Genomic DNA, 16,548 nt, shown 5'->3' with positions numbered 1-16,548 from the left:
CATACATTTTTGATTCGCTTAGAGAAACCGCTTATTTTTTTGCGCAGGCATCCTAATGTACTTATTACCTCCGCCATGTTGCCTGCCAAGCTGACAACAATAATCGCGTCACTGCGGTCTGCCACAACCTTGCTCTAGGCTGCCATATTGACCAAATTCATTGCCGATGGCAGCACTTCGGTTTTTGTTTGTATTCTCAAGTCCAATTTTTACTACCTTTGTCTTGATTTCCTTTTGAAAAATAGTGTTGCTTTGACACGCTATAGCTTATTTATTTATTTTTTGGTAACTCTGTGTTGTCTAAGCGACAGATAAGTTTCATAGCGCCTGGATGTATGTACATATGCAAGTGCATGCATGTATAGTTAAATAGCACCATATAAACCCTGTTGAGAAAACCCGATCTTGTGTAAGAAAGTCATTCTTTCATAAAATGTGACTTTTTCTTATTTATGCTGGTACTGCAGCATACAACCTTCAGCCTTTAGTTTGGGGCTTACGCCGCAGAAGATGCAGCTTATATGTATGTAAATATGTAGGGTAACATGTGGTACCAACTCAACTCACTTCAACTCACCTCACTTCGATTCACCTTAACTCACCTAACCTCACCTCATCTCAACTCAACTCACCTCATTTCAACTCACCTCAACTTTACTTAACTCCCTTTACCCTTTGTTGTAGCGGTTGAATTTCAAGCGCTGGGACAACACTATATTTTGTAAACTGTTCACGATTAAAGGATACTTCTTCAGACTTGTGTTTGAATTTTAGAATGTGAGAGATAATAAGGATTACTTTCGCAACAACTATGTATTGCGTGCAAAAAACCCTTAGGAGAAAACTGGAGTATGTAATACAATTCAACTTCAACGGATGGAAGTTGCCTTAAAACGGATCTCCTTTGTATTTGTTGTTTCTGCNTGTTGAATTTCAAGCGCTGGGACAACACTACATTTTGTAAACTGTTCACGATTAAAGGATACTTCTTCAGACTTGTGTTTGAATTTTAGAATTTGAGAGATAATAAGGATTACTTTCGCAACAACTATGTATTGCGTGCAAAAAAGCCCTTAGGAGAAAACTGGAGTATGTAATACAATTCAACTTCAACGGATGGAAGTTGCCTTAAAACGGATCTCCTTTGTATTTGTTGTTTCTGCCGATAGGATAAGCGTATGATGTATTTTGTACAGATTTTCGGTATCCCTTGTTAAATTTGGTTTGACGAAAATTTATTTCAAAATACACTTCAGAGCATCATAGTGGTGCAAAATTTTTTCTTCTGCTTCTTATGGTGGATAAAAAATTGTTTATGATTACAACTTATTGCAAGCGCCACAGTTCTATTGGATTTTCCTGCAGGATATACAACCATATGTGCATATCTTTGTACATATGTACATACATACATATGTGTGTATTAGGGATCACGGGATTTTCGGGGCATCGTACAATTCCGGGATCCCGGGATTTAGATATTAATTATCCAACAACTTAACTTGAAAAAATTGCATCAATATAATTTGAGACGCTGTTCTGCAATATACTAAATAATAAATAAATGGGTTTGGAATTAAGTTGAAAAANGTTTTCGGTATCCGTTGTTAAATTTGGTTTGACGAAAATTTATTTCAAAATACACTTCAGAGCATCAAAGTGGTGCAAAATTTGTCTACTGCTTCTTATGGTGAATAAAAAATTGTTTATGATTACAACTTATTGCAATCGCCACAGTTCTATTGGATTTTCCTGCAGGATATACAACCATATGTGCATATCTTTGTACATATGTACATACATACATATGTGTGTATTAGGAATGTTAAATTTTGTGATCCCGGGATTTTCGGGACATCGTTAATACAATGCCGGGATCCCGGGATTTAGATATTCATTATCCAACAACTTAACATGAAAAAATTGCATCAATATAGTTTGAGACGCTGTCCTGCAATATACTAAATAATAAATAAATGGGTTTGGAATTAAGTTGAAAAATATTTCACTAGTAACTTAACAAAGTTTAATTAAATTTATACGCGTTTGACAATACTTTAGCATTTACATCATAAAGTAACTTAAGGCATGTCGAAAAAAGCTATATACAAAAAAAAACCTTAAGTCCACATATGCGAAAATATTTTTCTTAGCACATGATAATCATATGGGCAAGGACTACTTTACCTTAGGTTTTTTTTTAACAAATTATAACAAAAATTTGCTCCAGATTTTTGTGAAAGGTAAATAAAAGCTAGCGTGTTATCTCAAAAATGCCTAAAAGTCTACCTATAAATGCAACAACCAATTTGCTCAAATTTCAAACTTTTTACTCAGCATTTTTGGAAAAATTTGAGGTACGCAGTTTTATAGCCCATTAATTTAAAGTACAAAATACCGTTGATTTTTGGGAATTTTTTAAACGATGCTGGGCATTTTCTTTCATATAAACAAATTGTCGAACATAATTTGAGTGGACGAAAATGCGTGGCACCGTCAGCAAAAAAAAATATAAAACGTCAACGTTACTTTTAGACACTTGAAACTTGCCCTTTATTCTCCTGTAATTTAATGGGCTATACTTGATTGAAACAGTTTGAAACAAAAAAATTTCAAAACACAGCAAGCTATCAATATACTCACGACACTCTATGCCAAATATAGTCAAACTGCGTTTTTAGTTTTAGAATTTTTTTTTGTTAGAACTTTATAATTTCAGAGATATGATAAATTCTAAAGATTATTCAAAAAATTCAGTGTAATGTAGAATAAAAATGGGTACCAAATGAAAGAGAAAATTCTGCAGGATTTAAAAAAATTAAAATTTTTTGGGTTCAAAAGGACGAACAGGCAATGAAATCGCCCTTTTAAACAATTTTATTTTTAATAAAGTTATAAGGACTATATTCGAGGGCGTTGTCGAGTTTATATTTGTCCTTAAAATATATATTTTTTTAAATAAATATTGCAAAGTTTCAAGGATAATCAAGGATACAATTTTTAAGGACATTTTCAATACCTTATTCACCAAACAATTTAATCTATTCCTTCATTACAGAGTTTTCTCCTTTATTTAATACCCATACTGTTTTTCTAAGTACATTGCACTAAATTTTTTAAACCATTGTCTGATATTATTCAATTTTATCAAAGTCGTTTTAAAAAATCCTATTGTCAGCGAGAAAAGCTACTGCATATGTATATTTGGCCCAGATTTTTTTGTGTGTCGAATTGCCTGTCGCATGGTGTTATGTGTATGTATAATTAGCTAGACATATATAAAAAAAAATTAAATAAATAATTAATAGAAATATAGCGAAAACTGGTCTACATAAGGCATTGTATTATTGCCACCCTTGCAAATTACAAATTCCGAAAATGCCGGGCAAATAACCCCGCGATTTTCGGGACTTAAAAAAGTCGGGGCCCCCCGAAATCTCGGGATTAACATCCCTAGCGTGTATGTATACAAATATTTTTTTCTTCTTGTGCACATGGAATCACAGCTGGCTGTGTGGTTTTCCTTTTATTTTCTTACTGGCAATTTTTCAGTTCATTTAATTTTAAATTCTTTACCGTCATTGAAAAATAAAGTGTGCGCGAAAATATATAAATATGTATGTATTTATATGAGTATTTCTTTGAGTATTTGAAAAAAATTTTGATTTGATAAAAATTCTCGTCTTTAGTTATTGAAATATCTGAGTTTTCGTATTTCAATACTTTTCAACACATTGCTTTTTTTGCACTAAGGCAATATAACTGCACTGAATGTGGTAAAAATTGATAATTCGGTTACCGAGATACACACACATACGTACATATGGGTGTTTCCACGATGTTGGACATGACATTCGTATGACTTTAGAATTAAATTAATCATACGAGAACGGAACTCACTACAATATTTTCCTGTAGTGTAGCTTTATACCGTCCCTTGATTTCACAAAAAAAGTACGCTGTTGTTCGGAAAACAGTGAGGTTTTCCTTTCTTAAACATTCTTTAAATACAGTCAAATTACGAGCCATTACACCAAATTCATATTTAATCATAAGCAATTCGTTCTGGTTTTATTTTGAATTAAAATGTGATACTGGATGTGACATATCGGACATGACAGATTTTTTTCGTATTTCTGTAAATTGCCGTTAAATGAGAAGTGGGAAAATTTCAACGGATTTCTTTGTCAGACTATAAGCAATGTTCGTACCGAGTTTGGTGGGAATTGGTAAAGCGTCTACTAATATACAGGATTTCCTCAAAAGGAGGCGATGTAACGCGCATTTTCAAAAAATTTCACTCTCCAATTTTTAGCAATTTGGATCCAGTATTTACGGAAATATCATAGCTTAGCGTTTTTCAAAAATACCGTTATATGGAGGGTGGCCGTCGTTATTGTCTAATTTAGCCCATTTCCAATACCAACCTACCTTAGGTAAAGCGCAACCTATGTATGTACCAAATTTGGTTGAGATATCGTAATTTTTGCTCGAGACATGGCTTATTCGATTTCTCTTTTCATTTTGAGCATTTTCGTGTATTAGCAAATCTCACGAAAAACGTTGTACACCTATCTTAGAAAATGCATTATCTTCAGTTTTGTGTAAAGAACAAGATTTCATCGCAAAACTGAATTTAAATTAAAACTTAAAACAGTTATACTAAAAAAAAAGTAAAAACTTATAATATTAAAAAAACTTTTTAATATACAACGCTTTTATAAATGGACTAAAAAGTAGAAAATAATATTTCTCAGTCCCATAGAATTTGTTTTGATAACTTGTGATTTTGAAATTTTAGCAAAAGTCGTTATAACCAATTTATGATATTGAAAATGAAAAGCGTGGGGCGCATGCAATACAAAGCATTATATTTAATTGACAATAGGCAAACTACATAACATGGACCTAAAATTTCTTCAGCGAAAGTACAAATTTGAGATCGATTTTAAGCGGTCGTTATTCATATATCCACATACATATGAACATATATTACCCTTCATATCAATTCAGGTGGCTATTATATGCGCCCCACGCTTTTCATTTTCAATCTCATAAATTGGTTATAACGACTTTTGCTAAAATTTCAAAATCAAAAGTTATCAAAACAAATTCTATGGGACTGAGAAATATTATTTTCTACTTTTTAGTCCATTTATAAAAGCGTTGTATATTAAAAAGTTTTTTTTATATTATTTATTTTCTACTTTTTAGTCCTGTCTGAATAAAATTTTGCAATAGATATTAAAATAATTCAACGATATTAATAGAAAGGTGCACACACATGCATTTACATATGTATGTACATACAAACGAGCACCAATTGATTTTATTTAAAGAAATGGCGTGTCGTCTATTTCCGCTGTAGCAAACGTAGTACATAGGGGACATCGAGATGTCATCTACCTCGCCCTATTCACTACAGATGTCGCCCTATGCACTATGCTTTTTTATAGGAACTTTTCAAAGCAAAGCTTTATGGTGTCGGACACGCAACATTGAAAGTTTCTGGATCCACAACATTGAAAGTTTCTGGACACACAACATTGCAAGTTGATAAAAGCGTTGTAAAAAAATTGCCACTCATGCTCATATACTCATAGTTGCGTATGTAACGTATACGCGCCGTAGCACCATAGGAAGTCATCTAACACGTTTAATTCCACGCCTTAAGGCCTGTATGCAGCTCTCAAGAAAAGCAAAAAGTCCATATAAAATGACGTACAAGAAATGGCTAAGAATTTTTCTTGCATAAAATTTTCTTGAGGCAGTACGCAGCTCTTAAGAAATTTGCTACGCCTTGTACTACGGTTTTCTAAAGTTTTTTTTATGAAAAAAGAGCACAAGGCAATCCAGGTTTGCAATAGAAATATATGCCCGTTCCATTATTTCTTGAGGAAAGAGTTAAGCAATAGGCTGTGAAGTATCAAAAATGCCAAAATTCCTTGGACACACACACACACACGATACAATGGCAATTTTTTCTTGACCGTTTTCTTGAGAGCTGCATACAGTTAGCGAGTGGCGAAGCGAAAGAACTTAATGAGGTTCAACCAAACTCGCTATAGTCTATCCGTGCTAGCTAACTTTATTGACGAATTTGTTGTTGACAATTTTGAGTGAATAATCTTCATAGTTATTAGAATATCGCAGTTTTCGTATATCTGAAATGTGCGTTATATGGGAGGTAGGCGTACGATTTTGCCCATTTTCAATACACATACCAAGTTTCGTTAACATATCACAATTTTTACTCTAGTTATCGCGTGCACAGACGGACTGACGGACAGACAGTCACCGCTTAATCGATTTTTGTTAACATTCTGATAATTTATGTATACATTTGTCTATATCTATCTCAATTCGTTTTGGCTGTTACAAACAACCGCTAGGTGAACAAAGTTTTAATAGCCCTGTGAACAAGTGCGCTTGGGTATAAAAAGGAAAAATATATATAAAATTTAAAACGAGAAAGTCTAAAATATAAAAGAAAAATCAATAAAAAAAACAATTACAACAAAGTTATAATACCCTTGTGCACAATTACGCTCGGTATAAAAACCCCGCTGCCGAAACACTAGAAGTCATGCCAGCAGGGATGAGCGTTTTTGAACGAATTATTATTCAAATAAAAAATAAAATTTTAATTATAATTTTTCTAATTTTGAATGACGAATAAATTTTTATTCTTCATTCAAGCGCTTTCGAATGATGAATACATTTTTATTCATAATTCAAGTAATTTTGAATGAAGAATTCATTTCATTCATGATTCAAGTAATACTGAATAACTCATATTTTTTAATTTATTCATTCTTTCTTGATCACAGTACCATACGTATATACCCAGTAGCGAAAATGGTCACCGGTGACATCGTCAGTAATGAGGATATAGTGACATCGTCGCACTTGCAGTGAATCCTAAACGACATATAGCTGACAATGACACTGGTGACAATGTCATGCAGGTGTACTCCTATCAAAGACTTATAACAGACAATGTCTTGCAGCGGTCACTTATGGAAAGTCTATTGCAGGACATTGTCGCTTGAATGCCATTAATGATCACTGCATGACCAAGTCATGCAGATGACATAAACGACGAAATTACCATTTATATGAAAAAGTCATGAACGACTTCCATACATTCATTTCATTTTCCTGTTAACGCCCATCCCTGCATGTCAGTGCTGTACTCACTTGGCTATTGGCTATTGTCGCTGTTGGAGTAGCGCGAGCAAAATGATACAGTGACTGAAGCAAATGACCACGTGATGATTTTTTTTTTTAATATGCAATGTTCTTCGAGCTAAAGTGTTTTGTTAAAAATACCGAGCTTTAACTATCACTCACAGTTTCAAATTTTATACAAAATTTAGGAAAATCTAACAAAATTTCAACCTTTTAATATGAATCTGTAGAGCATTTTGGGGTATGAAGTGCAAGTTTCAACCGGGTAAAAAATCGCGTTGATTTTTTAGAATATTTTTTGAGACTGGTTTTCTGTTTTTTTTTTTTATAAAAGTGCAATTTACAAAAATTTGCGTTAATTTTTTGCAATATGGTTGCTAACGGTCTCCCGCATTTTATTTCATAAGAAATTCTTGCTTATATGGAATGAGTGAAAAAATCCGTCACCAAAAAAAAATCTTTAAACTGAGTGGGTAGATTAAAATACACATATAAACGTTATCTCTGCTAGATTAAGATTAAAAATGAACTACATACTTTTCGCGCACCTGTTCTCAAAGTTATAAACGAATAAAACACCAAAATTCTCATGATTCACTAACAAAATTTCTGAGTGTTATTGATTTCAATTTCCGATAATACTAGACGTTATAACAGTAAAAACTGCTTAAGACTTATTTACCTGGTTAGTAGAAGTACAAGTGGCGTAGAAGTATGATATTGCAGTAAGCATAGCTGGTAACACAATGGAAAAACATTTAAACTTTATAAAGTGCTTCGTTACGATTTGTATACTAGCAGGTTTTGTGGGTATGTAAAATATTAATTTTTAATTTTATTTAATTTTTGTATCCTTACTATCCTTATCCATACTAATATTATAAATCCGAAAGTGAATTTGTTTGTTTGCTACGCTTTCACGCTTTAACTACTCAACCGATCATCATGAAATTTTGTACACTGCTGTCATTTAGCCCAACTTAAAATATAGGATAAATTTAATCTCGATTAGTTAAGGGGGCGTGGCACTTCCCATACAAACGGAATATTTCATACTGCATTTCTCAGGAAATATTTTTGTAGATTACTGGAACTTGGTATGGAGATATATTAAACCATTCTCTACCCATGGATGAGAGCCGCCGACTTTTAAAAAAATCAAACACAACNGTTATTTGTTTGAAAATTATATTGCAAAATGGATGTCAAGAGGCTTAAAAAAGCTGTAATTTGAATATATTTTGAAAAGGGTTGCCACCTGTTTGAAAAGACAGTATCTTATATTCGAGAAATTGGCTTGAAATTAGTATGTACCAGAATCCAAAAACCTTAAGCATACCGAAGGCACAAAGTGGTAAACCCTACATACGCATGTATATGATTTGTAACGATATATCGTTGTTTAAAGTACAAAACCGCGTATCAACAAAATGCAAAATCCGTATGTGAGGTTGCATAAGTTATTTTCTAGATAATAAAAACAATCATAATTCAAAACGGTTCTCTTTTTTATAAAGCAATCGCATTTCTGCCTAGTATATTTCAGGACGAATGGATAAGGATTGAGCCAAGAGCTTGTGTGAGCAAATCCAATTTTTGCCAGTAAATGTAAGTTACGCGGTTTTGCAGAATCACGATACGCGGTTTTGTACTTTAAACGACGATATTTAGGTATTCACCAATTTGAGCAAGTGACCTGGCACTCTGGCAAAAGAGCAGATTATTTAGCTTAAGTGACAGTCGTTTCAACAGTCGTTGCTTGAGCTAATCTCTCTTTTGCCAGAGTGCCTGGCCACTTCCAAAGGATTCCACTAAGGGCCAGACCTCACGTTTTACCGAAGACCCGTTTACATTGCCAGAACGCTGTTAAGGCTTTGGAGACCTTTTGCTCGACGTGAGTCTTCGATAAAAGTTTACTATCTAAGATTACACCTAAATACTTTACTTCAGAAGAAATTTCAATGATGAGTTTACGGTCAGGGGAAACAAGTCAATCCAACCTTCTCCTTCTAATAAATAGCACCACACTAGTTCTGGTTGGGTTAACGGACATCGAACTCCTTCCGCATGTCTCTTTCATAAAATTACACAGGCCAACAAAAATGGAAAACAATTTTGATGCGGTAAATGTTAAAACGGTTTTTGATAGACTCTCCTTTGTGCTGATTACAAATCCGCAAGTATAAACTTTCAATCAGCTCCAGATTTTGAGAAAAACGATGCCAAAGTGTTAAAAAATTGCGTTTTTTGCAATATTTTAGAAGCTTTGGCAAAGAAAAAAGGTGAAGAACCTTTTACTTAGGCCTAAATTGAAAATGTTGGCTACTATTCCTGAAAATACCATTCCTGTACCTTGACTTAACGGCCACGTAAAATTAATTGTTGCACAGGAAAGACTGATTTTGGCGAAGTTTGAGCACCTACAGCAATTAAACAAAAGGTGATAGAACCTTCCATTTAGGCTTAATTTTAGGCTTGAACTTTCGACTACAATCCCTAAAAATACCATTCCTGACCTTGATCCTAAGGTTACGTATAGTTATTTAGCCCAATTTTCCAGTATGTTTTTTTATTGTTCAATAAATGACTATAAGTGACCATTAGCTCAAGGTACAGGGATGGTATTTACAGGGACAGTAGTCGAGAGTTCTAGCTTTAATTTAAGCCTAAGTGGAAGGTTCTACCTTCTTCTTCTTTATTGGCGCTGTAACCGCCTAAGCGATTTTGGCCGAGTCCAAAACAGCACGCCAGTCATTTCTCTTCTGTGCTAACTGACGCCAATTGGAAATGCCAAGTGAAGCCAAGTCCTTCTCCACCTGGTCTTTCCAACGCATAGGAGGCCTTCCTCTTCCTCTATTACCAGCATCGCGGCCCGCGTTGAATACTTTCAGAGCAGGAGCGTTTCTGAACATTCGAACGACATGGCCAAGCCAGCGGAGCCGCTGAATTTTAATTCGCTGCACTATGTCTATATCGTTGTAAAGCATATACATGTGCATATTGATGGTCCTCTGAAATAACGGCACAAATCATGATAAAAAAAAAAAAAAAAAAATAAAACGAACCCTTATTACCGTTAAATGTCTCATTTTTCTAATCGTTGTATAATCCATGTCTTATTCCTACTGCTCAATTAGGTAATCCTTGCTACTTACTTTATTAAGGATTAGATATGGATTCGACCAGTATTAGGGAAATGAGACACTTAACAATAGTAATGTTTTTTTTTTTGAATCGTGAGCTGTGTCGTTTTAGAGGACTATCTGTGTTAAAACAATTTTTTACTTAATTTGCTGATGGAATTTAAATTTTAACATTTCAGTGATCTCAACGCAAGAAAATACGCCATGTCAACTGAGAATGTACAAAAAAGGCTTTGTTTGCGTTTGCAATGCCACCTATTGTGACTACTTGGACGATCCAACACCAAATAATGAGAGCGAATTCGTTGTGGTATCAACGTCGAAGGTAAACTATGGCAAAATGATTATATCATCGCCCAGATGAATGAATGTCGTATGTGAAAATTGGGCCAAAATTAGTTAATAATGCAGTTATACTAAACTAATCAAGAACTTGCAAATTATGTTATATGTTTTAGATATGTATCTCCTGAAGTTTCCAAGATATTGAATAAAAGTGTATCGTTAATTTTGTAAAAAAAGTTATCACACTTTGTCGCATGCCATACAACATTCCTACAAAATTGTTGCCAATATTGTTACAATAAACGACAAAATTCTGTTAAAAAAAAACATTCATAAACTCAAAAATAATTAATGAAGAACACTAAAAACAAAATAGTTAAAGAAATTCGTAAACTAGTGTCATTTTCTTAGGAGAAAATCTATCGTTGCGCTTTTTAGAAATTGAATTCCAAACTTCAATCGCGTTATCCCAAAAGTCGTCAAATGTAACATACGACATAAGTTTTTCCAGGTGACGAAATACATATATGTACGAGGGATGTTTCCAAAGTTCTGGGAATTATGCTGTAATTAAATTACGCAGAACTTATAGGCAATGTTATTAGTGCGAGACTTGACATGTTTATGCAACTACCTAGTGCAATATTGTTCAGTCTGATTTAGGTGTTCGACTAATATAGACACGTTTTCATAGCACTGTTTTTGTAACCATGGAGGACGCAGAAAAATCTCAAAACGCAATCATTTTCTTTTTGTGGAAACAAGGTGTGAAAGTATAAGAAATTATTCAACAGACCACTGCTACAGGCGGTCTGGAAAATTGTATTAGTGTCCGTTATTGCGACAGGACAATGCAGGACCACACACCGAAGGATGTTTTGAACGATTTACGATAGGAAGTGCTTCCGCACCAACCTTATTTCCCCGGAAATCACTGAAGTAATATTTTCACTGAATGCACCGACTTTTAATATTTGTTTTTAACTATTCTTCCTAAAATTCATATATTTTTACACATTAAGAAAAGAAAACCCCTTAACTTATCGAATATTTGAAGGTTACGAAAATGCACACTTTTGCAGATACTTTTTTCCTCCTATTCTTGTTTGTTTTCAAATACTTACCATACGTCATCGCTGCCAGAATAAGCACTCTTGTATTCTATCTTTTTTCAAAAAGTTCTTTAAGAAACTATTCTTATTCATAAAAAACTTCATTTTTGGGTGTATTTTCAAATCGGTGCAGCTCACGCTTGATATTTTTCCGAAATATTTTGTTGGACGTCTTAGAATATAATAAATTTTGTAATCCCGCGGAAAAATCGCAATTTTTGTATGTATGATGTTTTTTAGGGGCAAATCTTACAATATATTTTTGACCAACTTCCCGATGACCTAGAGACTTGAGACTTCACAGTGGGCTCAGAACCCGACGTCATTGCAATACGAAATATGAGTTATTCCGATAGGTGACGCCGGAGTCGAGATATTTGAAAAACCCGTATTTATAGTCCGATTATCATATTTAGAAAGTATATTAACTACATGAAAAGGAATAACTCCACTAAAACTTTTGCCGATAGGTGGCGCACGAGTCGATATATTTGGTAAACCAGATTTTATGGTCCGATTTCGTTCATATTTAGAAAGTTTGCTTTAAAAATATTGGTTTTTACAATTAACTTTTTTGGTTAGTATCTCCCCAATAAAACGTAATCTAATACAAGAAGATACTTTGTTTTACAACTTTCTACTTTGTCTTTAATCAAACAAAAAAAAACCCTTACGATATGTCCCTTACCAGCGATGGAAGGCACCTAATACACTCTTAAAGCGTAAACAGACGGCAGCGTTGATCCGGATCAACTCGGGAATTAACTGCAGTTGATCCGGATTAAGTCCGAGTTAGTCCGGATCAACGCTGCCGTCTGTTTAAGCTTTTAAATATGTTGGTATTACGAACTGATATGTATACATAATAGTGAATTATAGTGTTAGATAATTACTAGTACGTATGTCCATATATACATGAAGATCTTTTTATATTTATAGGCTGGTCTACGCTTTGAAACTACGAGTGGTCTGATTAATGCTTCCGAAAGTTTACGCATTGCAGATTATGATGACCGCAATGATACCGCTAAACACGCGTTCTGGGATACAGTGGCATTTGAAAAAGGTAAGTAATAAAGATTACACATTCTCGGCTATTAATTTTCACCAAATAAGTATGTATGTATATATTTTTTATTTATTGGTCTTATTCGAGTTAGAAATTGTATTACGACAATCATTTCTCATGTTTGAAGCATATAATAAAAATTTTAGGGCCGAATTCACAGAGCATACTTCAAACCAATAGGCAACTTAGCCGCTAACAAGAATTTAACTACCAACTTATATTTACAATTGTATAGTTGAATATGCAAATGTTAATTTCGTTCAACAAAAAAAAAATATACGAGTTTAGCTATAGCGCTATGGATATGTATAAGATTCTATCTCGGAAGTCACTAATTCGAAATGGAATTTCTAATTTCTAATTTACCTCTTATACCTTGTCGGGAAAAACTGTTCTACCAAGGCGTCACGTTTTTATGATACGAAAGTTATCTCGCACTCTTTACAGGGTCAAGGTATCCGAAAAACGACCGAAAATGTAACTGGAAACCGGATGAAATATCATTTTTTTATAAGGAATTGTTTCGGATAAGTTTCCGGGAATTTTGTTGGCTAGTTAGTCTTTTTATTTTGTAACTTAAAATATTTTAAAATTTTGACTAAGTAAAAACATGTACTTAAGGCAGTAAGAGCACTATCATTAGGTAAAGTATATCATGAAAATTCAGATTCGATTAGCATTTTTGTATTGATATTTTGCCTCTAAGTTAAATCCAATAAATTGGTGAGCGATTATATTCCTAGCATGATTGAAGGACTGCAAAATTAAAAAAAAAACTATATCGCTCCGTTCCAAAAGAGGAACAGGAAAATAACGGCAATTACTGAATACTTATTACAACCATTCATTAGTAGCTGCGATGATTTCGCAAATAAAAACAATAAAATACGTTTAAACAAACAAAAAAAGAATGCAGGATATTTAATTCAGCACGCAACCGCCTAGAAATTGTTCCGAGACCGACCATGCGATTCACAGTTTAAGAAACCACTGCTCTAGCAGAATGTTCCTTAGACGTTTGTTCTTATTTGATCCCCCCTTGAAACGTTATCGATACTTCCACTTTATTTTGTTCTCATTGGAAACGTTCCCGAAAAATTCGCTGTCATTCTGTTTTTCTTGAGGACGTTCCCTAGAATTTTGTTCGCATTTTGTTCTTTACGGAAACGTTCCCCAACCTTTTTCTATCATTTTGTTCACGTTCAAACTGCTCTCAACACTTTTGTTCCCGTTTTGGTTCTTTTGTGGGAACTAAATCAAAAATGGAACGCATTTTCGGCCCCTGGTTTATTCTTTAACAAAGACCGTAAAAATCCAAGTTTAAATGTTTCTTAAATATTTAAAAAACTCAACAAACTTTCGCACGATATTAGAGCTTTTTAGTTAGATTTTATGTATGCAATTTTGTAGCCGACTCAATTTTATTTTAATAAAGTTCAAGTTTTAAACAGGTTGGACTTGCCGTCGAGTGAAGTTTTACAGTGGCACATAATGTGCTCTGCTGTTTCCTGTTCTTCGTTACACAACTTACACTGGTCAGAACCCTATATGTCTTATATTTGACAAGTGTTTTATTACCCTACAGTAGCCAGTAAAAATGTTTGTTACATTTCTTACTTCATGCCTACTGAGGCGAAGGAGTTCTACGGTTCTCCTTATTGATATATCCAGAATGAAGGGCTTGGCCTGTCTGTTACCTTCCGGATTTGTCCAGTAATGTTGCGTCTCGTTCTTGATCCAGATATAGTAGTTTCGCGTAACGGAGCTGCATGGAAGACCGGTAAAGCGTTCTGGGCCTATGAAACTCTGTGCAACCCCGAGAATATCTGCCACTTATCCATGACTCCACTGTGTCCCGGTACCCATACGAGGTATACCCGGTTCCTGTAGGCGATCAGTATTAAAATTTGAGAACAGTCCTAGACCAGCTTTGAGGTGACCTCGTGCGCTTTAAGAGCGATGAGCGCCGCTCTGCTGTCCGATTGTATGTAGATGTGTTTCTTGGTTGCCCCACTTTCTACATACTGCCTCAGAGAGAGTTCAGTGTCGTGAACCTCGGCCTGAAAGACAGAGTTACCTTGCCCCATGCTGGTGAAAAGAAGCAGTCTGTATGCCGACGCCGTGGTCAATCTTTGAGCCGTCAAAATACCAGATGTGGCTGTCCTTCCGGGCTTTAGGTCGTTCGTTGTCCCAGTTATTTCTCTCGGAGAAAAAGACCTTGAAGTTTTCTAAGAAGTTACATCTTGGAAGGCACAGGTCTATAAAGCTTATGCACAGCTCATCTCCTTGTTTTATAATCCTGAGGGTAGAAGAGTGTATGCGCTTCTTATCCTCTACACTGTCCTCTGATATGAGCCTTGCTGTAAACAGTGGAGTCTCTTTCTTGATTACAATGTGTAGGGGAGGCAATTCAAGAAGCACCTCGAGTGCCGCAGTTGGCGTTGTTCTCATCGCGCCTGTGATGCCCACGTAGGCCAGTCGTTGTAGCTTCCCGAGTTTGACCTGCGTGGACTTCACTTCTGCTCTTGCGATGTCCATGTTTCAGTTCCCAGCATCATTCAACCATCGGCATGCTTTCAATTATCTTAGTTTTGGGAAGGCTATAACGGGTTTCGCCGAGGGAGTTCTTCTCGTCAGCTTCATGATGCCCGTTGTGTCGACCCTCCTCTTCTTTTAAACCGGGCTTGGAACCATCTATGGCAGCGTTACGGTAATTGTTAAGAAGTAAACCATATTTTTATGGACGAAAGATTGAAATTAAAAAATAATAAAATCTATAGTCAAATCTTGTCAATATGTGAGTGAGATTAAAGCTAAGATAAGCACTATGTCTACTTAACGAATATCTTTGTTTCTCCTTTCTTTTTACAGCAGCAACTAGAAGCGTAAAAATAAAAGTTGACCGTGAGAAACGTTTTCAAAATATCACCGGCTTTGGCGGCTCATTTACGGGCTCTGTAAGCTATCTTCTGGAGAACTTACCACAAGAACTGCAAGATCACTTATACAAGTATTGAAATAAATGAAAAAAATATATATTAATTTATTTACATTTACTAAATTATGAAAAATTTTATCATTAGGTCCTTCTATTCGCAAAGCGGCATTGGTTTCAATTTGATGCGCACACCAATCGGTGGTTGTGATTTTGACTTGGAGCCCTGGGCGTATAATGAGCAGCCCGAAAACGAGACCACGCTTAGCAATTTTACCAAATTAGATCCACGCGAAGAGAAACGGATTGAGCAAATTAAACACTTGAAGCTGATTTCGAATGTGGAAAATTTGCGAATTAAGGCTGCCGCTTGGAGTCCACCACGTTGGATGAAAACCAACAACGCATGGACCGGATCGAGTCGCTTGAAAAAGGAGTACTATCAGACATGGGCCGATTATCATTTGCGTTGGCTAGAATTATGGGAAGAGAATGGCTTACCACTTTGGGCTATATCTACCGGTAATGAACCAACGAATGGCGTCTATCTAATGTACTTCCTTAGATTTATGAGTTTAGGTTGGACACCAAGGAAACAGGTAAGTGAGCATTGCATTTGGAAAAATGTGGAGTAAGTACGTTTGGTGGTCGTATTTTGTTTTATTTATCACAGGCGATTTGGTTGTCTGAGAACTTTGGTCCAACAATTCGCTCTAAATACAAGGATTTGCTTATATTTGGCGTTGATGATCAGCGTCATACCTTAGCGTTTTGGATGAAATTTGTGAGTGCAGTTTTTCATGCACTTGTGTG

General features: G+C 35.0%; 1 protein-coding gene across 1 annotated transcript in view; it reads left to right on the top strand.

Moving 5' to 3' along the window:
- Nucleotides 1-8,499: 8,499 nt before the first annotated feature.
- The window catches only part of LOC108370192 (glucosylceramidase-like), an 18,009-nt gene continuing 9,960 nt past the window's right edge, over nt 8,500-16,548 (top strand). Inside the window, exons 1-6 of the mRNA XM_017625479.1 lie at nt 8,500-8,575; nt 10,514-10,659; nt 12,671-12,797; nt 15,672-15,810; nt 15,884-16,334; nt 16,409-16,519. Of these exons, the coding sequence (XP_017480968.1) occupies nt 8,500-8,575; nt 10,514-10,659; nt 12,671-12,797; nt 15,672-15,810; nt 15,884-16,334; nt 16,409-16,519 (1,050 nt within the window). The remainder of the gene's footprint in view (nt 8,576-10,513; nt 10,660-12,670; nt 12,798-15,671; nt 15,811-15,883; nt 16,335-16,408; nt 16,520-16,548) is intronic.

The sequence above is a fragment of the Rhagoletis zephyria genome, unplaced genomic scaffold (assembly GCF_001687245.7).
Source record: "Rhagoletis zephyria isolate East Lansing unplaced genomic scaffold, Rhagoletis_zephyria_1.1 Rzeph_scaffold_04061, whole genome shotgun sequence".
NCBI lineage: Eukaryota > Metazoa > Arthropoda > Insecta > Diptera > Tephritidae > Rhagoletis > Rhagoletis zephyria.
Note: the sequence above shows the minus strand (reverse complement) of the source record. Positions and strands in the feature narration are given on the sequence as shown.